The sequence below is a fragment of the Giraffa tippelskirchi genome, chromosome 6, assembly GCF_054371585.1.
Source record: "Giraffa tippelskirchi isolate mGirTip1 chromosome 6, T2T-mGirTip1v1.2.pri, whole genome shotgun sequence".
NCBI lineage: Eukaryota > Metazoa > Chordata > Mammalia > Artiodactyla > Giraffidae > Giraffa > Giraffa tippelskirchi.
This window is the reverse complement of record NC_137280.1, coordinates 13945115-13968593: the sequence shown is the minus strand read 5'-3', so window position 1 is coordinate 13968593 and position 23479 is coordinate 13945115. Positions and strand designations below refer to the sequence as shown.

Below are 23479 nucleotides of genomic sequence, written 5' to 3'. Positions count from 1 at the left end.
CGTAATTTCTCTCACCCTGAAGTGTAGAATCTCCTTTTCCAGATTTAAAGTTGCTAACTTGAACATTTAGATGAGAATCACCTGGTTAAAATAGAAATAAAATTTATTTAATACTAAATAGGCTATATGCACATTAAAATTAGGAGTAACATACAAATTAAAATTTTTTTTTTTTTACTAATTATTTATAATAAATTGTTCCTTGAAGTACTAAAGTCTTATACTGGAAAAGAGTTTTACTCACAACATATTTCACATGTTCTTAGGAATTGAGTTCTCTAGTTACCATATTCTTAGTCAACTAAAATGCCAATAAAGGACTTGGAAAATTGCCCAAGTAGATATCGAGTATCCTGTTCTACAATGGTTATCAAGATTCTTTAAAGGAGGAATTGGAGAACTGGGCTCTGTAATTGGATTCAACTTTGTCACCTCTCAACAATACCAGCTAGCTGCCTTTTCAACAATCCTGGAAGCAAACACATCAACTTAAGAACAATTTTGCCAATATCTGGACCAGGATTTACGAAATATGGCAAGAGGTGAGACCACACGTTATAACAAAGACATTGCTGATATTTCTCTGACACTAAAAAGCATAATGATCACAATGTATCAAAAAATCAGCATGACACAGGACTGTGCTAGCAAGGAAGGCATGCATGAAACAGTGAAAAAGGGTCACCAACACAAACACTATAGCATGGCTAACAGGTGACAGTGAAAATGGATAAGCAGAAATCAATGCTGTACCACAGCAATAAATTCCACCAAACCATGAAGCAAAACAGTAAAAGCTATCAAGGCTAAGAAATAGGTCTGAAGACAAGTGGGAAGTGCTGGCAATGAATGAAAAGGTAAAGGGAGAAAAGTCAATGCTTTGAAGCAAGATGAACAGTATCACTCGGCAGACTGATGTCTTCAGGGTAAAAATGACAGCAATGTAAGAATTACCAAGAGGCCATCAGTATTGGATAGTTTGAACATTTGAAAACTCCCGAAGAGCATTAGCTCAATAATGTTTGCAGTTCCAGTCTAGCTTTATCAAACACCTACAGCATTCTCAAAGAGTTGGGGTGACAAGAAATTCAGATAGAATCCACACTATCCAGAACATGCTTGTTTCATCTTGGAATGAAAGCACCCAACATGCAGAATGGTGACAAGTCATTTCATTTAATGAATGTCCACTATAAGAAGTAGAGATGTTACAGAGAGCTGGGTCAAAGCAATACACGTGAGAAAAGAGCAGCAATCATTTTCTCATGTGACTCAAGGCAGAACGGCAACTTTAATTCAATAGGTCATTCATTAGGCAGTATGTAACAAGTAACACTGCTGGTATCAGGTAAACCAATATGTGGTCCACAATGCTCTCACGAAGAAGGGTATATCAGCACAATGAGGTAAGCAGTTCAAAATAGCCAGATTTTGATGTAATGATATTTTGTACATCTGATTAAAAGGAATTGGATTTGATGTATCACTCTTATGTTCCACTAATATACCTTTATTCTTCTTGGAACCAACAGGAAATGATGCAGTTGTAACTTGCTCGGTGGTAACTGTGATGGTATTTTCTATCCCAGGGATAGTTGAATCCAATGAACCAGAATCAGATTGCACCTTATCACGTTTACGCTGCTGTCGTTTCTCTCTGTGACTAATTTTAGTTTCCCAGGCTCCTAACATAGCCCCAGAAAAAAAAATGTTATTCAGTAGGGGGAAGACAAAAAGGTTGTAACTTTCAGGGGAAAACAGGGTGGAGCACCTGAAATATCATGATAAATTTAGATATTAAACTAAAAACCAAGAGTGCTGATTATATTCATTTATCCTATGAATTTATTCTAATAGTGCTGTTTCCGGCAGCTAATTGCCATTATTTATTCTAGTAATTTTGATCAGATCTGTCATCTTTGGTTTAGAAAAAAACTGATAGAAGTTATCTTGTATCTTTTTTTATCTTGCTGGGTAGAACTAGTAGGAGAGTGTTATATATACTTACTAACAAAATGGGTTTATTAGATGAGGACAATGGCTTACTTAAAAATTTTGTACACAGTCTTCTAGGGATGGTATATTTAAGAACAATGGGAAAAACCCAAACCACAGTTCTAGGAAACAAAGACAAAATGAATGGTTTTTAAATTGCTCAAGATATTGAGCTAGACCTTAAACTTCAAGGCAGTTCCCTTTAAGGAGAGAACTATTAGATCCTTAAATAATTTAGGGGGAAAAGTGTCTCCTAATAATGTCACTGATGTGTACATTAAAATCTAGAGTTATTAAACAGAAGAGCTAGATACACGATTAAGCAAAACAAATGCAGCTTTTATATAATGCACCTTGGTTAAAAAAAAAAAAAAGATTAAAAATTTTTCTACAGTCCTTTCACTCGCTCAAGTACCTTCATCCACTTCCTTTCCATCATGGCGTGAACTGTTTTGCACTGCTTTAGCATCTGATTTTGATTTCTTCTTATTTTTCTTTGACTGAAAATAAAATAGAATGTTACTTAATATTTCATTATGTTTTTGAAAAGGCAGAAGTCAGTAAAATACATAATGAAATGTATGATGCTGACAACCATAAAAACTTTATGTTTGATTAAAAAAAGTAACAGATTAAATGGTAATAATAGTATGAGGTTATCATTTATTCAGTGGTTACTATATGCTAAGCACTTTACACTTAATTCTTTATTCCTTAAAAAGAAAAAAATCACTGGAGACAGTATTATTCCCATTTTAGAGATGAGAAAACAAAGATTTAGAGATGTTCAATATTAAATAGGCTGCTCTGGGTCAGATGAAGTTAACGGATTAGGAAATAGGTCTATCTGGCTCCAAAGTCTGTGCTCTTAAGACCTCGTGCTATCCTACCCTAAATCATAAATAAGGCACTATAACATGGTGTTTTCAGCACAGTAAAACAAGACTACTGCGAGTGGTCAGAAAGAAAATGATGTACTGATTATTGGTTTTTTGATTTCAAAAAACAGATTGTTGGCATATTCTACGTATAACAAATTAATGAGTCAATTGCACAAAGCAGCTAATATTTTGTCAGTTTCAAAGCAGTGTGAAAATATCTAAGATTTGAATATGGTATATGTATAGTAATTCATTCAAGAAAAAACACCTACACGCATACAAGATATGGACATTTTTAGAATGGCCTTCCAATTCTCTTCTGCTAATATTTTCTCCTCTCAAAAGCTTGCTAAAAATTTCACAAAGCCATGATAAGTGTTTCCAGAAGAGAACTACTATTCATAAAATACAGATTTTATCTATACTTGTTAATTTACACTTACTTACTGAAATTGGCTATGTATGTATTATTGTACACTAAGTTTACAATGAAAAAGAATAGGGTAAGCAGTAAATGACAGTTTGAGTAAGCAATAAATGACAGCTAATTGCTTTTCTTATTAAGAAACTATTGACAAATATTCTCGTGACATCAGAATATATAAAAAAGTATTACAATTTTTTCTTATATTCTCCACACTTGATTTGCATGTTTCTTTGCACGTTCCCATTATCATGAACATGTTTTAATCTATTGCTTTATTACATCTACCAAACCAGGCTCATATCCACTTAAAGAAAAATCTGAGATGCCGTCTTTTCAAGTGCACAACTCAGTGGTTTCTGGTATCTTCGAAGTTGCACAACTATCACTGTTGTCTAACTCCAGAACATTTTCACTGTCCCCCAAAAGAAACTTGGCACCCATTAACACTCACTCCCCACTATCTTTTCCCCTCTGATCCAATGACCCACCACTGATCTACTATCTGTCTCTCACATTCACTCTTAAGCAAAGATAAAACACACGAAGCATCTATCAATTACAACCTAGAGCAAAGGTTGGCAACAGTTTTCTTTTTGCTCTGGCTGCGTGGCTTGTGGGGTCTTAGTTCCCCTGCCAGGAACTGAACCCGAGCCCTCATCAGTGACAGTGCAGAGTCTTAATCACTGGACTGACAGGGAATTTCCAGCAAACATTTTCTACAAAGGATCACACCGTAAACATTTTAGGCCTTGCAGGCTGCATGGATATATATGTAGCAACCAAATAATTCTGCTGCTGTAGCATGAAAAGCAGTCACATACCACGCAGAATGAAATGGGTGTGGCTGTGTTCTAGTAAGTTCTATTTATAAAAACAGGCATTTGGTTGAATTTGTGGGGGGGTGGCCCAGAGTTTGCTACCTCTTGGTCTAGCGGAGTACTGTCCAACAGAAGTATAATACAAACCATGAACATTTTAGCATATATTAAAAAGTTAAAATATGTAACACTAATTTTTATATTTCACCCAACACACCATCCAAAACACTATCATTTCAAAATGTAATCAATATTAATAACTATTAAGATGGGCTTCCCTGGTGGTTTAGCAGAATAGAATCCACCTGCCAATGTAAGAGATGCAAGGTTAGATCCCCGGGTTGGGACGATCCCCTGGAGAAGGAATGGCAACCCATGTCAGCATTCTTGCCTGGGGAATCTCATGGACAGAGGAGCCTGGCAGGCTAAAGTCCATGGGTCACAAAACAGTCAGACACGACTTAGCAACTGACAACAAATTAATAAGATAGTATGAAAATAAACAATGTTAAATAGCCATATGTGGCAAATGGCTACCACATTGGACAGTGTATACCTACAAAAACTAGGGTAAGTACCCCAACCTATGGATAAAGAAACTGAGGCCATAAAGAGATAATATAAATTGCCTAAGATATAGGGTTATTAAGTTTTGAAACTGAGACTAAAAATCTAGTTCTGACTCCAGAGCCTACCCTCACAAATCTTTCCTTTCTGCCTCTCTACATTTAATGCCAAATATAAATTCAATCAAGTATTAGCTATGTGATTTGAGGCTGAATCACTCTCAACTCCTTTCCCCAGTGGCCATACGGGACAAAATCTCCTACTAACTTCACATAAGGTTCTTTTAAGGATTAAATAGGATGTGAAAGCAGACTGCTAACTGTTACCCATAGTTCCCCCTCCCCTCAACATTGTTGTAAGCTTCACCATCGAGCTGGGTGAATTATTAAACTAGCTTCTCTTGAATGGTATTCACGCAAATCAAGATTTATTAAATACTCACCATGTGTCAGACATTGTTTCAGGAGCTCAGTATATATAGCTAAATAAAACTTTCTACTAGTGGAAACTGTACTATAATAATCTAATAAGAAAAATAGACATGTAAATGAGACATTAGGAGAAATTCTTATCTTCAAGGGCTTCCCTGCTATTACTCACTTCCCAACATTATTTATACCAGTCCAATTAATTTATATTCCCATCACAAAATTCCTACCATTTTCTACCATCTATAAAGTTTACCTTCCTTATATGACATATAAGCTCTTCCACAAATTAATCTCAGCTTTATACTCTTTTATTCACATACATGTAATCATTTGGTTCCAACAGGACTGTCACCTCTAATACTCCTCTCTTTGCCCAAACTCTACTGATCATGAATTTTCTCTCAAAATAAAGTACAGTAGCCTGGGTGCTTTAGGGTGACTTTCTTTGTACCCTTTACCATGTATCCCCCCCCCCCCCACTGATGGCCAAATCCTAAAATGATGTTCACTATTTTTTCTTAACTCGGCTCAAGTTCCAACTAATCTGCTTTATCCCTGCCACTTTCCTGTCCCCTAATACCTTTTAACATCCCGAATAAAGGTGCCAATGACTAGCCATATATAAAACATGTAGTAAAGATTAATTAAAAAAAAAAAAGCAGTATAAACAGAAAGCCTAATATTTTCTTCCTTCATCCCAGTGGATACTTTTGGAGAGCACAGTCTTTAAAAGCACATGTGCTAAAGCAGTTCTAAGACAACAAATAATCTGCTATCAAATTCACAGAACTTAAATATGAGCTGGGAATCAAAGAAAACACACAGAAATAATTCCATAACTAAACTCATCTTTCAATCTCAACATAGACATTCCTAATGTTAGGCAATACCCAAATAAATGCTATTGTTATCAGAGTGGCAAAAGGTGCACCCTGACAACAAAAGCAAATCTACTTAAATGGCTAACTGCTCTCTTAACAGATATTGCTATTTTAAAGAACTGCAAAGTATAAAGAAAGGCAGAACAGTACCCAATTAATGCTAAAAAGATTAACTTAGGGAGTATAATCTAATATTTGTATTGCATCAAAACTGTCGTAAGAATACTGTACAAATTTTAAGTGAAATGATATTTTATTTTGTAATTAGCTATTAACACACAAGGTAAGTAGCCAGGTTCTGAATGTATCCCTTATTCAATTTATTCTCTAACTTGGAAAGTACTGGTCCTTAAAATTTGGGGAAACTGACCTAATATTTATAACTCTATAATTATCTAAAGTCTCTGCTGGCAACATTAGGAGTGATAAAGTAAATACTGCACAAAAAAGAGGAATTGTGAGAATTTTCTAAAGGCTAGAAATGGATACTAGAGTGTTTTGGTCTGCTGAATAATGGCTGGTACCTGAGGTTTTTCATTAACTCATGGCAAAAACTTTTTTCCGAGATTTTTGTTCTTCTTCCATTGTATCAAAATTTCTTTCTTTTTGGCAATGGTGACAGTGGTTTTAAAACTGTACTTGTATAATATCATTTACATGTGGAATCCAGAAAAATGACACAGATGAACTTATTGGCAGAACAGAAATAGTCACAGATGTAGAGAACAAACATGGTTACCAAGGTGGGGGGAGTGGGACAAATTGGGAAACTGGTATTGACGTATACGCACTACTATTAACTAATGAGAACCCAGAGCAATGGTTGAGTAGGGTTCAGCACAGGGAGCCCTCCTCAACTGTTTGTGGTGACCTAAAAGGGAAGGAAATTAAAAAAGAGTAGATGCATGTATACGTGTAACTGATTCACTTTGCTATACAGCAGAAACTAACACAACACTGTAAAGCAACTATACTCCAATAAAAATTAATTTTAAAAAATCAGGAAGAAAAAAAGTACTTGATGGGACTTCCCTGGTGGTCCAGTGGTTAAGACTCCATGCTTCCACTGCAGGGGGTGCACATTTAATTCTTGGTCAGGGAACTAAGGTCCGGCATGCCACGAGGCGAGGCCAAAAATAAAGTAAAATTAAAAAAAAAAAAAATGTACTTGACAAAATTAAAAGCTGTTAGTGAAATTTATTTTGAAAGTTTTAGCAACTGCCACTTGAAAAGTCCATCCTAAAGGAGATCAGTCCTGGGTGTTCATTGGAAGGACTGATGTTGAAGCTGGAACGCCAATACGTTGGCCACCTCATGCGAAGAGCTGACTCATTGGAAAAGACCCTGACGCTGGGAAGGATTGAGGGCAGGAGGAGAAGGGGACGACAAAGGATGAGATGGTTGGATGGCATCACTGACTCAATGTACGTGGGTTTGGGTGGACTCTGGGAGTTGGTGATGGACAGGGAGGCCTGGCGTGCTGTGGTTCATGGGGTCGCAAAGAGTCGGACATGACTTGAGTGACCGAACTGAACTGAACTTGCAAAGTCTGAAAACCATTGCTTCAGGATCAATTTCATCTACTTTCTGCCTAAACAAATATGGCAAGTCCCTAATTTTATACTGCTCAACATTTTGGCACTATTTTCCTCACTTGTCTCAAACATACAGGCGAGCTGGGCCTGGTTAAATAGCAAAGAATGAAAGGCCCAAAAGGCATATGAATTCCATTTCTCTCCTCTATCTAAACTAGCAGTTCTTAATTTAACTCAGTAACTTGATGACACAAAATCAAGATGAGATTATGAAAAATGTCACAAATATTTTTAAAAGTAGAGGCGTGCAACTGATTTCCCCCATTTTGGGGAGCGGGTATGATTTAAACTAGACTCAGGATCACCCCACTCACTACTATCCTGATACAAATTTTTTTGAATGGAAGCATAGAGTTGCAGGTGTCGGGAAGTGCACACAACTTGCATTTTAACTCTTCTCATCCTGGTTATTTTCTTTCACAGCATTTATACTTGCTTGTTTCTAACTGTTTTCCCCACTAAACTTCATGAGAACAGTGACTCTTTTATCAACCCTTTTATCCTGTTTTACCAACCATTATATTGCTAGAGCCTACAATACTGTATTCTGCACACAGAAGTATTCCATTAATATTTGGTTAATTAATGAAAGGGCCTAAAACTAGAATGAATTACATATAGCCCTATTTATCCAACTTTCACTGCCCCCTCAAATAAAATCTGAGCTATTATATTTGTATACTTGATTCACCAACCAAGCCATTAAACTATTTAAATACATTTGGTGTTAGCTCATAAGTTATGGTACATTGCAGAAGCAGCACGGTTATCAACTTATAATCTTAAAAATTTATAAGAAACCTTTCTTAAGAACTTCTTTTATGGAGCCCTTAACTCTTTCCCAGATTTGGTTCTCACATTTCCAATTTTTTGTTGTTGTTCAGTCTTTCAGTTGTGTCCAACTCTTTGTGATGCCATGGACTGCAGCACACCAGGCTTCCCTGGCCTTCACTATATCCCGGAGTTTGCTCAAACTCATGTTCGTTGAGTCAGTGATGCCACCCACCCATCTAGTCCTCTGTCACCCCCTTCTCCTCCTGACACTTCCATCTTCCCCAGCATCAGAGTCTTTTCCAATGACTTGGCTCTTCGCATCAGGTGGCCAAAGTACTGGAGCTTCAGCTTCAGCATCAGTCCTTCCAATGAATATTCAAGACTGATTTCCTTTAGGATGGACCGGTTTGATCTTCCTGCAGTCCAAGGGACTCTCAGGAGTCTTCTCCAGCACCACAGTTGGAAAGGATCAATTCTTTGGCACTCAGCTTTCTTTATAGTCTAACTCTCACATCCATACATGACTACTGGAAAAACCACAGCTTTGACTATACAGACCTTTGTTGGCAAAGTAATGTCTCTGCTTTTTAATATGTTGTCTCGGTTTGTCATTGCTTTTCTTCCAAGGAGCAAGCATCTTTTAATTTCATGGCCTCAGTCACTGTCCACAGGATCTTGGAGCCCAAGAAAATAAAGTCTGTCACTGTTTCCACTGTTTCCCCATCTATTTGCCATGAAGTGATGGGACCGGATGCCATGATCTTTGTTTTCTGAACACTAAGCTTTAAGTCAGCTTTTTCACTCTCCTGTTTCAGCTTTATTAAGAGGCTCTTTAGTTCCTCTTCACTTTCTGCCATAAGGGTGGTGTCATCTGCATATCTGAGGTTACTGATATTTCTCCTGGCAATCTTGATTCCAGCTTGTGATTTGTCCTGCACAATAGCCTAAACTAATTCCACTTGGGTGATCCATTCTTGCTTCAATCTAAGCACTTTAAAAAACAAGTTCACTGTTTCACTTTTGAACTCCTTACCACTTCCTGCCAGAAAGAACCATAGCATCATTGAAAAACAATGTGCTAAGGCAGTAGTCATGGTTCTAGTCTCAGTTCCACTATTTGTTAGGCATTCAGACTAAAAAGTCTAAAGGCAGAAATGAGGGTTCTCTTGGTTAACCTTAAAGAAGGCCTTGAAAATTAATTCCTTGGTTGGAACCCAAATCACAAAGCTATAGGCTGTGGTACAAAGGAGCCTGGAAGGTCAGAGCCCAAGACCTAGAGAATCAGATGATATTAAAGCACTCCAGATAATGAGACATTTTAATGAGCCCAAAAGACTATATTGAGAGTTTAAAACAGGGGTTCAGGGGGGAAAAAAAAAAAAGAGAACAGACAGTTAATAGTCTAGGCTTTGCAAACTATAAGGCCTCTTTTGCCCTCACTCAACTTTGCTAAGTCTAAGTCGCTTCAGTCGTGTCTGACTCTGTGAGACCCCATAGACGGCAGCCCACCAGGCTCTGCCGTCCCTGGGATTCTCCAGGCAAGAGTACTGGAGTGGGGTGCCATTGCCTTCTGAACTTTGCTACTGTATTGCAAAAGCAGCCACAGACAATATATAAATGAGTCTGTCTGTGTTCCAATAAAACTTTCAACAAGCAGAGAGAGCCTGATATGACCAGTTGGTTCTTGGTTTGACAATCCTTGGTTTGAAACTATAGTTTCTAAGATGCATTATGGAAGATAAAACAAATGTATGTAAGTTCCCCGGGCATGCAGGTTTTTCTCTATTTTGCTAAGAGTTGCTACAGTTTATGCCTGTATAAAATCTATGCTGCCTCAGAATAATTTTGTCTTTGGTCTTCTAAACACTAATTACTCCCCACATGTCTTGGTCATAGGATAATCTTTTATACTCTTAAAATGTGCTGAGAATATCCAAGAGCCTTTGTTTGTGTGAGTTGTATCTATTGATATCTACCATTATAAATTTAAACTAAGAATTTGTTTAGATATGTATTAACTTATTTCAAAGTATAATAACCTATATATTGTATAATTGTACCTATATAAACAACTTATTTTCTAAAACAAACGTTTTAGTGAGAAGAATGTCATGTTTTACATTGTGCAAATATCTTTTACATCTGGCTCCATTAAAAAAAAAACCCTGGATTTACATATATATTTTTGCATTAATTTACTTTGATACATTGTTTGATTGAAGCATGTAAAAAATATAGCTACGTACATGCAGATATGTAACTGGAAGGAGTAGTTTTTTAGTAGTTTTCCAGATAATAGTGCTATTTTTTTTGCATTTTAAAACTATATTTGTAAAGCAATTAAATATAATTGCTTTACAATGTTGTGTAATTGTGATATTCTTGATAGTACACCAAAGACTAGTAGTTGCAAGGGGAGGACAGGGAAAACAGGGAGAACTGTTGAACAGGCACACATTTTCTTCTTGGGAAGAGGAAAATGTTTAAAGATTAGATTGTGGTCACAGCTGTACAACTCTGTAAATACACTAAAATTGTACACATGAAAGAGGTTAAGTTTTATCTCAAAATAAAGCTGTTTAACAAAAAGAATGAAAACCTATGTATCTGGAGCTTAGAGAAGATAAGAAGTAGGAAAAGACTTGAGCTACAGTGCTTTTGATTATGTTCAAGATTGTAGAACAAGAACAATGAGAAGTCATGAAGGATTTTAGATAGAAGAAGGAAAAAATATTATACAAAACTTGTCAAATGTAGTTTCTTAAAAATTGTTGCAATGTTGAAGTTGAAACTTCGTCAATGAGCTTTCTATACCACATTAAAATCCACTGATCTTGCATCTTAAGTGAATCTTTTATACTTATCTAATTTTAGAACATGCAATCATTGAGCATTTGTAAAATAATGATTTGCTGAGTTGCTAAGCAGAGCACATACATCTGTCAAAAGGTTAAAAAAGAATTCCATTATACACAATATTTTTTAAAAAATTGTTAACATCACCACTGATCTCATCATAAATTCCTTAAGTACTGGGATGTTGTCAAACTCATGGTGGTAGACATTTTCCAAATTTCTAATTTTCACTTGGAAACAAAGCACTTTTCAACAATACTATCAGTTGTTTTCCTTGAAGTGTCCTGACTATTTTTGAGAAAAGTCTACAAATATCCAAGTCTAAATAACCCATGGCTTGTCTACTACTTGTTCTCTCAGGTAAAAATGGAGTAACAAGAACTAAGTGGCTAGTCCAGCTGCAACTCAGTTGCACAGGTGTTTTTCCTTAAGACGACTACTGTTTTTCAGTACACAGCATACTTTATGCATACTTCCCATTTCATCATACAGAATAATTAAAAGGCATGTATTCAGAGGTCAAGATTTAATAAAATTAATTATTATTTTTATAGATTCATTTTAAGTGGAACAAGCTTTTTTTTTAAACTGTAAGTAGACTACAATAAAGCATTCAACTACAATTGGTTTGGTGTCACTGCCTACAGAGTCAACAGTTTTGCTCACTGTTGCTTTCAGACCATTAATGCAAGTATTAAGAGTAAAAAAGACAATGTCTCAATTATTAGAAAAACAGTTTTGTCTTCTGGGACCCCTTGGAACCTCTGCCCAGGAGTCCATGGACCACACTTTGAGCGCTGCTATCTCAGAGAAATCGAGAGACCATTCCTTACTACTATGTGATCCTGGGAAATTCATTAAACTCTTTTTAATAGGCTGTATTAAAAAAAAATGATAATACCTTCCTCCCCAGAGTTGTACATTAGGATTAAGAGATGTGGAAATACTCTCTACATTGTGTACATCACAAAATGTAAGAAGTTGTTAATACTTATAATGAATATTTCAGTAGGACAATCACTGAGTTCATCCTCAACAACCTGATAGTGACTAAATGTTACACATTTTTGCGTTTGCTGTTTTTCTTACTAACCATCTTTACACTTCTGTCTTAATTAAGACCTTTACAATCATGGATGCAATGCTGACTCGTTCATTATAAATATTGCTGAACATATCTAAGTTTTTATCACACCCCACCCCACCCTGATCTGTCAAACTTGACTGGCCTTTCCCTTGAGTATGTCTAAATATATTCTTTTGTTTCAAATGAACAATGACTGTGTTCACTTGTTTCTCTCCTCTGCCAAAACTGGCTCCCCACTTCTATTTACTGAAATACCACCCCCATCCTCAACAGTCCCAATAAGCCTATCTTTTCTGGCTACCCAAACAGGATCATCTTTCTTCTCTGGATATCTGGCACTCAAGGCCTTACCTGATACCTTCTCTTATGTTTTCCCTTCCTTAACAAGGCTGTAATCTCTCTGAAGGTAAGTACATCTTCCATTTTTCTTTATTCCCTTCAGCATCTAGTAGCACAATACATTCAGTCTGGCTAACGGTTCAATGTATATTCTATTAGAGACCAGCATCAATGAAACACTGACCTTCAAGCACTTTTGGGTCAAGCACTGAACCAAATGAAAATCTGGTGGCTTAACTTGATTTATACACTTAAGATCTATAGCTCATCTTCTCTGCTTTTTAGACAAAGTTTTATCTATAAGGCTTACTCAACTGATGGACTTCCCTGGTGGCTCAGTGGTAAAGAATATACCTGCCGATGCAGGTTCGAACCCTGGGTCAGGAAGATCCCCTGGAGAAGAAAATGTCAACCCACTCCAGTATTCTTGCCTGGGAAGTCCCATGGACAGAGGAGCCTAGCAGGCTACAGTCTATGGATTCACAAAAGAGTTGGACACGACTCAGTGACTAAGCAACAACAACAAACAAGTGACAAGACAAGGTATTCAATATCACTGCACAGAGTCCAACTGCTTTATGGGCAAATTGTATTTCTCAAATTGCCTAAGATGTGGGTCTGAGACAAAAACAAATATATAATAATATACATTAAGGTACATAATAGATCTAAAATGTTTATTTATAAAAAAAGACAAGAAGAAGTCTGAAAAAAACACCACATATTTAAAACACATAAAAGCACACAGCACAAAAAATTAACTGAAAAGAGAGCTGGACTGAACCAAGTTAAAAAGGATAAATTTAAGATGAAAGATGGAAAAAAGAAACATCAGCCATGGGTTGTAGCATTTATTATTAAGCAAAAAGTCAAATCAAATAGGCAACTAACCAAAGGTAGAAGCCTTGTACTGAAAAGGCAACAGCAACTAAAAGGAGGTGGTTCTGTCAAGTGATCACAAAGTGCATGGGCTCTGGCATCAGAATGAGCTGGGTTCAATTCCTAGTTCAGGAACTATTAATATACATGAAATTAAAGAGAAGTCACAAAATCCCTCTATGATTCAGAGCCCTTATCTGTAAATGGGGCTAATACTATTTGCCTGGAAGAGTTTTTGAAAGGATTAGAAATAATACAGAGCAGTAAAAAGCACAGACTTTGGAGTCAGATGGGTCTGGGTTAGAAGTGACTATACTTGTAACAGCTTAGGTAACTTAAGCCTCAGGTTTCGTATTTGTAAGATAGATATAATACCACCTCCTTAGTGTTCTTATAAGGATAATTAAAGTAACATGTATAAATATTCTAGAAAGTCTTAGAAGTACTCTCAGTGAGTGCTCAATAAGTTGTTCCTATTATATGAGTAAATACATTTACCTCATCTTGCACAGTGCCTGCCACATTATAGATAGTTAACAAATGTCAACTATTACAATTATTTTCTAACATAAGAGATTTCAGAATGATTTAAATCATCCTGTGGTTTTACATCCTGATACATACAATCTATATATGATTAATCAGAGACAAATGGTAGCTGATAAATTATGCCAACTATAGATTTTTCAGGATAATTCAGGCAGTAGAAGGAGTTAAAATATAAAATGCTCACTAGTAGAGAGAAAGCCCAGGAATAAGGAAACATTAGATGCAAGAAGTATAAACCTATATTAAACATATAAACTATTCACAGTGTAAATTCACAATTCCTAAACTGTATGCTTATTTGTTAATACAAGTAATTTTCTATTTATTTTACTGCCAAAGGACAAGTCAGGAATATATTTAATTCTTTCCCACAACCATCCTTCATTTTAAGCTATCCCACCTGCAGTTATCTTGGCCCTAGACCAATTTCACTGGATTATGGGGGCAGAATTGATCTCACCAGTTCTTCAGTGTTACTTTGAAATTACAAGCATTAAGAAACTGTATCAACCACTTTATACCACTATTTTATGGGGCAGGAGCTGCAGTACCTTGGTTCCTAGAAACTACTTACCTACCTGTGGCTGTTTCTTTGTTTATTTTCCCCTGAAAAGGAGTTATGTACGCACAGGGTTTAAAAAAAAAAGAAAAGGGTGTGGATGTGTGTGCCGTTTTTTTTTTTAATTTTCAAGAAGTTTGGTAATAGTAAGGGAGTGCCTACAAGAGACAGCAGCTTCTAATATGGTAGCCCTCATATTGTAAGAAACTGGCAAAAGTTGGCACACAAGTTCATCTCTTCTGTTGTCGTGCCACTGGTCATGTATGCAGTTTTTAATATACCAAAAGGATTTAAATAAGAAGTCTCTTGCCCACAGCAGGAGGTACCACTGTTAAGTTTCTTGTACATTTTGCCTACTTACAAGCTAAATTAAGTCAAATAAAAATGGGTCAGTTCTAACACTGGCAACTAGAAAATGAATAAAATCCCTGTCTTATTTGAAAATTTAACAGTGCACACCCAAACCTTTTAATAATGACCTGAGGATAGAACATTTTCCTTTGTTAAAGTGAAACTGTATCTAATAAACAGATGATTATGCTGCTATCACAAAAGAAATCTACTTTAACACTTACTACAAGAGGACAATTTTGTCAAGCTTTTTATGTCACATGTGCAGTTAGCAAGGTAACACAATCTTGTTTTCCCGTAAGAAGTATGTAACATATCTGGAACCTTATTCATATAAAAGATGTTCAAGTCATAAATAAATTGTCTTTGGCAGAATGAATACTTAATAATGCCACAGCAATGTTTAAAAACACACAGTGATACATCCTTGCTTAAAAAACACACAACTTACTTAAACCTTCACCATCTACCCATCCACTAGGATAAATTCACATTTTTAGTTTTCCTTAAATGGGGGGTGGGTGGGGGTGTGCATGTAACATTTTGTGTGTCCCTCTCTTTGTTAAGAGCCTTGCCTGTAATGTCACAGGCCCCCAGACTCACCCTTTCGCTCTTCCTGTCTGTCTCTATCGGCTGCTTTGCTGTTACACTTCGAGGAGTTCGCACTTCTTCCTCAGCCACGTCAATGGTCCGTCCATTTGGCTGCATAGCAACAAAAATGGATTTTGTTATCAAACTGCTTGGCAGATCAAACCAAAGACTTGTACTCAGGAAACAGAATCAATGATTAAATTCTACCCCGTAACCCAAATTAAAAAGATTTTTGTACAGCTGTGTCACCTAAGACTTGTCAGACTACCATTTCCAGGAACTTGTAGTGTAAAAAAGAATGAACTTAATGAGCAAAATTTGTACCACAAATTTATATTCTGATTTCACCTAGGCATCAGTACCTCCAACAAAAAATAATGGAATGGAAGCAAGAACTAAATTGTACTTGCACTCTGACCACCAACTGGCTGTGTACTCAGAGTATTTCATTATCTTTGAGTATTATTTCTACATCTGTAAAAATGATAGGTCTGATCTATTCAAAAGTCCACGAACATTTTTGGTAAAGGGCCAAATAGAAAATATTTTAGGCTTTATGAGCCGTGTAGTCTCTGTTACAACTATAAAACTCTGCTAGCACAAAAACAGCCATAGATGATACATAAACGAATGAGTGTGCCTGTGTTTCAAAAAATTTTACAAACATAGGTGGAGGGCCATATTTGGTCCATGGACCATAGTTCATTGGTCTTTGTAGTAGATAATCTCTAATGTCCCCTGTAATCCTACAATCTAACGGCTCTACTATTCTAGGATTAAGAAGCTTTACCAACCCAATGCCACAGTTTAAAAAGGCTCTCTCAGCTTTTCCAGCATCTCTAAAACAAAATGATAGCACTCAGAGGTTTTCATGAGTAGAATGAAGTCTGTGAACACCAATTCTAGCTTTTAATCAGAATCACTAGTTTTTTTTTTAATTAAGCATTTCTGAGCCCATCGCCAAAAACGTACTTAGATTCAGGACCCAGAAGAAAAGGACCAAGAATCTGTATTCTAATTTCTTCTTTCTGGATCTTATTACTTCTTTTCACTTGCCCATTCTTCTCATATTCAACACAATAAGTTAATAATCAATATACTAGTTTCTATTGCTTTATTCCGAGTTCTTGCAGAACAAACTTCCATCAATTACTTATTATAGCAGAGCTATAGTCAAGAAAACAATATGAACATGCTAAGTTTTTTTAATGTGACATTACCTACATTTGTGCTAAATTATTAGGGATATGCAGTTGGAAAAAGAGACAAGATTTATAGCAGAAAAATCAAAACAAAAGGTGTCTTTTAGTTGATTAAATTCCTAGTTAATCCAAATTTAATCTGCTGAGTTTTGAGCAACCTGTTAAAGTCAGACAGCTAATGCTGAAACCGGGTGTCCTTACTCTTGGTTTGGTTTTCTCTCTTCTGTGCCGTTCTGCTACTTTAATGCCATCCCTTCTCATTTCTCTGTTCATGTATATTGGGGGGCAGGGATGAGGTGGGGTGGAGGAGACAGTGCACAGAGAATGGTCAGACCCTAGAAAGGCATTGGACTTACAGCCATATCCACATCAGGAATACAAAAACTTTTATTTAATTCTATCAATACTTTCCAGTATCACCACCTTACCTGTCAATTCTCACATGCCATTTATTTCAGACCATCCTCTCTCTAGCCAAACTTCCTTTTTCAGGTCTTCTGGGGTCATCCTCACCTTTCTATGTAAGCTTTACTCCACCTGAACAGTCTCAAAGCTTCAAGTCCACACAGTTCTCCATCTCTTTACTTGGCAGCTCACAAGCCTCATATCCGTGAAGCTTCCTTTAACTAATCTTTTCAGGAAACTATCATAGTCACTTATAAATACTTTCATTTTACTCATGTAAATGACTAAATTGAGTCATTTTATATATTGGGCCTCCTTGGTGACTCAGTGGTAAAGAACCCACTTGCAGGAGACAGGTTCAATCCCTGAGTCGGGAAGATCCCCTGGAGAAGGAAATAGCAACCCACTCCAGTATTCTTGCCTGGGAAATCCCATGGACAGAGGAGCCTGGCAGGCTACAAGTCCATAGGGTCACAAAAAGAGCTGGACACGACTTAGGGACTAAGAAATAACAACAATTTATATACTAACTGTAAAAAGGTGAAATTAAGTGGTTAAAAACTATGTTAAAAAACCACCAAAAAGTTGAAAGAAATTTGAGACAACTGCAAACATGTTGACAGAGCCTCCCAAATCAAAGATGAAACCATCTTTCCTTTCACACAAAGTCAGAAGTCCTCAATCAGTGATCAGGAACACTCAGTTTCCATTTCATAGGCTTTCAATGATCAGCAAGCCAAAGGGGGTCCCATGTTCCAACCCTTGCTGATTTTCTTTCCTTCTCTGCAACAATCAACTTGTGTAGCGGCTAGAACTGCAGCTGTTCCCTCTGGTCTATGCAGATTTCCCAATTTTCCACTATCTCTTGGGCTTATATAGGTCTCATAATTATTGGGACTCCATAAGTCATCAACAACTTCCTGCAAACGCCAGATATCATGAAATATTGATAAAAAGCCTCCTATCCTAAAGAAAAGTCAACAGTAGGAAGAAAGGATACACTCTTGTGGTTGTGCCTCTCCTACCCACCACCAATAGCACTAATCTGGTCTCGTACTCTGCTACCACTGGTCAAGAAGGCCTTGTCCTGGAAAAGCATTGCTGTTGTACAGCTGCCCAGTCATGTTTGACTCTGCGACTCCATGGACTGCAGCAAGCCAGGCCTCTCTGTCCCTCACCATCTCTCAAAGTTTGCCCAAGTTTATGTCCAATGTATCGGTGATGCCATCCAGCCATCTCCTTCTCTGACGCCCTCTTCTCCTTCTGCCCTCAATCTTTGCTAGCATCAGGGACTTTCCCAATGAATTAGCTATTCACATCAGATGATCAAAAATACTGGAGTTTCAAATTCAGCATCGGTCCTTCCAATGAGTGTTCAGGGTTAATTTCCCATAAGATTGACTGGTTTGATCTTCCTGCTGTCCAAGGGACTCTCAGGAGTCTCTGCCAGCACTACAGGGCATCAATTCTTTGGTGCTCTGCCTTCTTTATGGTCCAGCTATCACAACTGTACATGACCACTGGGAAGACTATAGCCTTGACTATATTGACCTTTGTCAGCAGAGTAATGTCTTTGCTTTTCAACACACTATCTAGGTTTGTCATAGTTTTCCTGCCAAGAAACAAACATCTTCTAATTTCATGGCTGCAGTCACCATCCACAGTGATTTTAGAGCCCAAGAAGAGGAAATCTGTCACTACTTCCACCTTTTCCCCTTCTATTTGCCATGAAGTAATAGGGTCAGATGCCACGATCTTAGTTTTTTTAATAATTAGTTTTAAGCCGGCTCTTTCACTCTGCTCCTTCACCCTCATTAAGAGGCTCTTTAGTTCCTCTTTGCTTTCTGCCATTAGAGTGGTATCATCTTCATATCTGACGTTGTTGATGTTTCTCCCACCTGTCTTGATTCCAGCTTGTAACTCATCCAGCCCAGCATTTCTCATGATGTGCTCAGTGTATAGGTTAAACAAACAGGGTGACAGCAGACAGCCCGGTTGTACTCCTTTCTCAATCTTGAACCAATCAGTTGTTCCATACAGGGTTCTAACCGTTGCTTCTTGACCCACATACAGGTTTCTCAGGAGACAGGTAAGATGGTCTGTTATTTCCATCTCTTTAAGAGCTTTTCACAGTTTATTATGATCCACACAGTCAAAGGCTTTGGCATAGTCAATGTTTTTCTGGAAGAGGTAGATGTTTTTCTGGAATTCCCTTGTTTTCTCTATGATTCAGAGAATGCTGCTAATTGGATCTCTGGTTTGTCTTCCTTTTCTAAACCGAGCTTGAACATCTGGAAGTTCTTGGATGGCATAATGCAGAGCCTAGCATGCAAGATTTTAAGCATGACCTTACTAGCATGGGAGATGAGTGTAACAGTCTGATGGCTAGCACATTCTTTAGTACTGCTCTTCTTTGGAATTGGGATGAGGATTGACCTTTTCTGGTCCTGCGGCCACTGCTGGGTCTTCCAGATTTGTTGACATATTGAAGGCAACACCTTGATGGCATCATTCTTTAGGGTTCTACTGGAACTCTGTCACATCCACTAACTTTATTAACAGCAGTGCTTAATGCCAACTTGACTTAGCTCTCCAGAATGTCTGGCTCTGGGTGGCTGACCACACCTTCACAGTAATCCAGAAAAGCATTAACCACATTTAAATTAGTAAATCCCTAAATGGAAGCATGAAGGCTTCCCTAGTGGCTCAGTGATAAAGAATCCACCTGCCAATGCAGAAGACAGGTTTGATTTTGGGTCAGGAAGATTCCCTGGAGAAGGAAATGGCAATCCACTCCAGTCTTCTTGCCTGGGAAATTCCATGGACAGAGGAGCCTCGTGGGCTACAGTTCATGGGGTCACAAAAGAGACAGACACGACTTAGCAACTAAACAACAACAAATAAAAATGTATTATGCAGATTTGCTCACATGAGAAGAACTAATCACAAACTAACACTTCAAATCCAATATTACTTCCATGCTCAGTTTTACATGAAAGTATTTTCTCTGGTCATGGAGCCTTAACATATGCAGTGTCGCTTCTACAGATTAGAATTACATGAGCTTCTCACTGTGCCCCAGTTTAAAATTCTCTGGAAAATTCTGAGGTGTTCCCCTCTAGGGCCAATCAAAGTTAATTTTATATATAGCATGCAATCTATACTTTAAATTAGACCACTCCAAAACATCCTCCAAATTTGGTAAAAATCAACCAGTAATAGAAAAATATAATTTCTTACATGGATAAACTTGTAGACAATGCCATGTCAACCTTAATATTAATACATTTCCTCAACTCCTAGCCCAGATCTTTCTTAAAAATACATTCCCAAAAGAGTGTGTGTGTGTGTGTGTGTGTGTGTGTGTGTGTGTGTGTCTGGGTGCGTCTCTCGGGAGGGTGATAATGCATAATGAAAACACCCAGCTGACAATCAGGAACATAAAAGGGAGGAGGGGGCCACACAGCAGCGGAGAAGGGTTTTATTTAATAACTATGATTTCAAGGAAATAAAATTCTTCACGTCAGTTTCCAATTTATTAATTTCATACAATTCTTTACACACTAAGTACTTTACTTTAGTACAAGGCACTGGGCTAGGGGCCTCAGGGACACAGACATACAAAAGAAATCTGCCCTCTGGGAGTCTTAAAGTTCAGAGTAAGAAGATATGCTTAATAATAGACTTCTACTCCATTTGAGTGACCTTTACATATTTGTTAAACCGATTCTAACTATAGCTGGGACTTCCCTGGTGATCCAATGGTTAAGAATCCATCTTGTAATGCAAGGGACTTGGTTTCAATCCCTGGTCCAGGAAACTAAGCTTTAATGTGCCGCTAACCAACTGAGTCCTTGTGCTGTAACTAGAGCCTGTGTGCCACAGCTACACAGTCCATGCTCAGCAGCAAAAGATCCCGCATGACCCAACGAAGATCTGATGCAGCTAAATAAATACATAAATTTTTTTAAAAAGAATCAAAAGCTACAGTAAGTATATCTAAGGTTTAACATTTGACACTATTTTCACTTAATTATGTAAATTTTTATTTTTAGTCACAAAATGTAAAACCCATGACTTCAAATTACTTGTAAACTTCTTAAGTTTCAAAACTACAAGGGTAGTCTATTAACTACCAAGAAAAAGTGGAATACGGAAAGACTATGGGGTTTGGAGTGGACAACCTGGGAATAAGGTCCAACTTCTATATTTAATCGCCATGATTTTAAACATTTTCCTTGACTTAATCCTCAACTTCATCATCTATAAATATGAAGAAAATATGTAACTTGTCTTGCACAGGTTTCTTGTTAAAGTAAATGAGAGAACGTATGAAAGCATACTTGTTCAAGAAACAGTTTCTTCCCTTCAATATCCTTTCCTCTCCCCAAAGCTATGAAGGCCCATATCCTCATCCTATGTTCCAACATTCAAGTCATTTTTCATATTAGCAAGCTCAAAATGTTAAGTCCTGATGGTCAAGAGCCTTAAGAAACTGTACATGTATCCAATGGGCCCCATGCTGCAGACACAAACTCTTTTGGGAAGTTAACAGAATACAATTGATGAGTAAATATAGCCTCTCAAAGGCTAGAAATAGTCCAGGCTTGCTCGAGAGACATGTCATACTATCTCTTTTCTTAAAAAGCTGCTTATAGTCTGTTTTCTAAAACAGATTACACAATATTCACTTGTGTTCATTCACTCAATATTCATTAAATGAACTCAGCAGAGTAATAAGCAGGACTCTTAAAGCCTTGAAACAAAGACAAGCGAGGCACAATCCCTGTCCTCACACAGCTTAGACCCCAGCAAAGGAAGACAAGTATAGCTCAGATAACGCCAGACAAAAGGTACACTCTGCCCCCGCTCCCCACCTCCCCGTCCCCGGGCCTCTAAAAAGGAGAAGAGTGTGTGTTTTGAAGGCAAGCTGAGATCACGGTTGAATCCCAAAATGTCTATCACCCTGGACAAGCTACTACTTCACTGAAGTCTCAATTTGCTTAGCAAGAAAATATACTTTGCATACTGGAAAGCACAACTCTACATAGTATGTCCATGATTAAAAAAAAAAAAGCAAGACATTATGGAAATTCAACAGATAACATCTTTAGCTGACAGATCTAGTAACTTCCAAGTATTTGCCATGTCCTGTCACTTCATGGCAAATAGATGGGGAAACAATGGAAACAGTGACAGACTTTATTTTCTTGGGCTCCAAAAACACTGCAGATGGTGACTGCAGCCATGAAATTTAAAGACGCTTGCTCCTTGGAAGAAAAGCTATGACAAACCTAGACAGCATATTAAAAAGCAGAGACATTACTCTGCCCACAAAGGTCTGTCTAGTCAAAGCTACGGTTTTTCCAGCAGTCATGTAAGGATGTGTGAGTTGGACCATAAAGAAGGCCGAGGCCAGAAGAATTGATGCTTTTGAACTGTGGTGTTGGAGAAGACTCTTAAGAGTCTCCTGGACCGCAAGGAGATCAAACCAATCAATCCTAAAGTAAATAAATCCTGAATATTCATTGAAAGGACTGATGCTGAAGCTCCAATACTTTGGCCACCTGATGCGGAGAACTGACTCCTTGGAGAAGACCCTGATGCTGGGAAAGACTGAAGGCAGGAGGAGAAGGGGATGACAGAGGAGATGGTTGGATGGCATCACCAACTCAATGGACATGAGTTTGAGCAAATTCCGGGAGATGGTGATGGACAGGGAGGCCTGGTGTGCTGCAGTCCATGGGGTTGCAAAGAGTCGGACACGACTGAGCGACTGAACAACAACAACATTTGCCATGTGCCAATCACATGCATTATCTCATTTAGTGGACAAGACTTAGTCTTGGTCAGTTTCTTAGCTTTAGTTAGGAAGAGTGCTGATACATATTCAAGGTAGAACAATTTCTTGTCATTTATTTAAAAACACAAACTGTGTGTTTCTTTCTGTCAAATGCTGTGCACATATCAATTACATAAGCTAAACATCGCAGTACACAGCTTCACTCACAGTAATTTATCAACTTGTTTTTAGATTCAACCCCAATTTTAAACTCCTAAAAGCTAGGACAATAATCTTATAAATATGGCCTATAAATCAAATTTGCAAACATCTTGCTATATATCCTGAGATAAAGATCCTTGTACAGGCTTCCCAGGTGGTGCAGAAGTAAAGAATGTGCCTACCAATGCAGGAAACGCAAGAGATGTGGTTCTTTCCCTGGGTCAGGAAGATCTCCGGGAAGAGAATGGTGACCCACTCCAGTATTCTTGCCTGGAGAATCCCACGGAC

At 37.6% G+C, this 23479-nt stretch overlaps 1 protein-coding gene across 10 annotated transcripts in view; it reads right to left on the bottom strand.

The window, feature by feature from the left end:
- Window positions 1-23479, bottom strand: part of MTDH (metadherin) — a 55167-nt gene that overhangs the window by 23464 nt on the left and 8224 nt on the right. For 7 of the 10 annotated variants that reach the window (XM_081505182.1, XM_081505186.1, XM_081505189.1 and 4 more), the window contains exons 2-5: window positions 15593-15691; window positions 2411-2495; window positions 1509-1685; window positions 16-81 (exon numbers count right to left, since the gene is read on the bottom strand). In XM_081505182.1, the coding sequence (XP_081361308.1) occupies window positions 16-81; window positions 1509-1685; window positions 2411-2495; window positions 15593-15691 (427 nt within the window). The remainder of the gene's footprint in view (window positions 1-15; window positions 82-1508; window positions 1686-2410; window positions 2496-15592; window positions 15692-23479) is intronic. The other 3 variants (XM_081505185.1, XM_081505188.1, XM_081505192.1) reach the window with 1 other exon arrangement.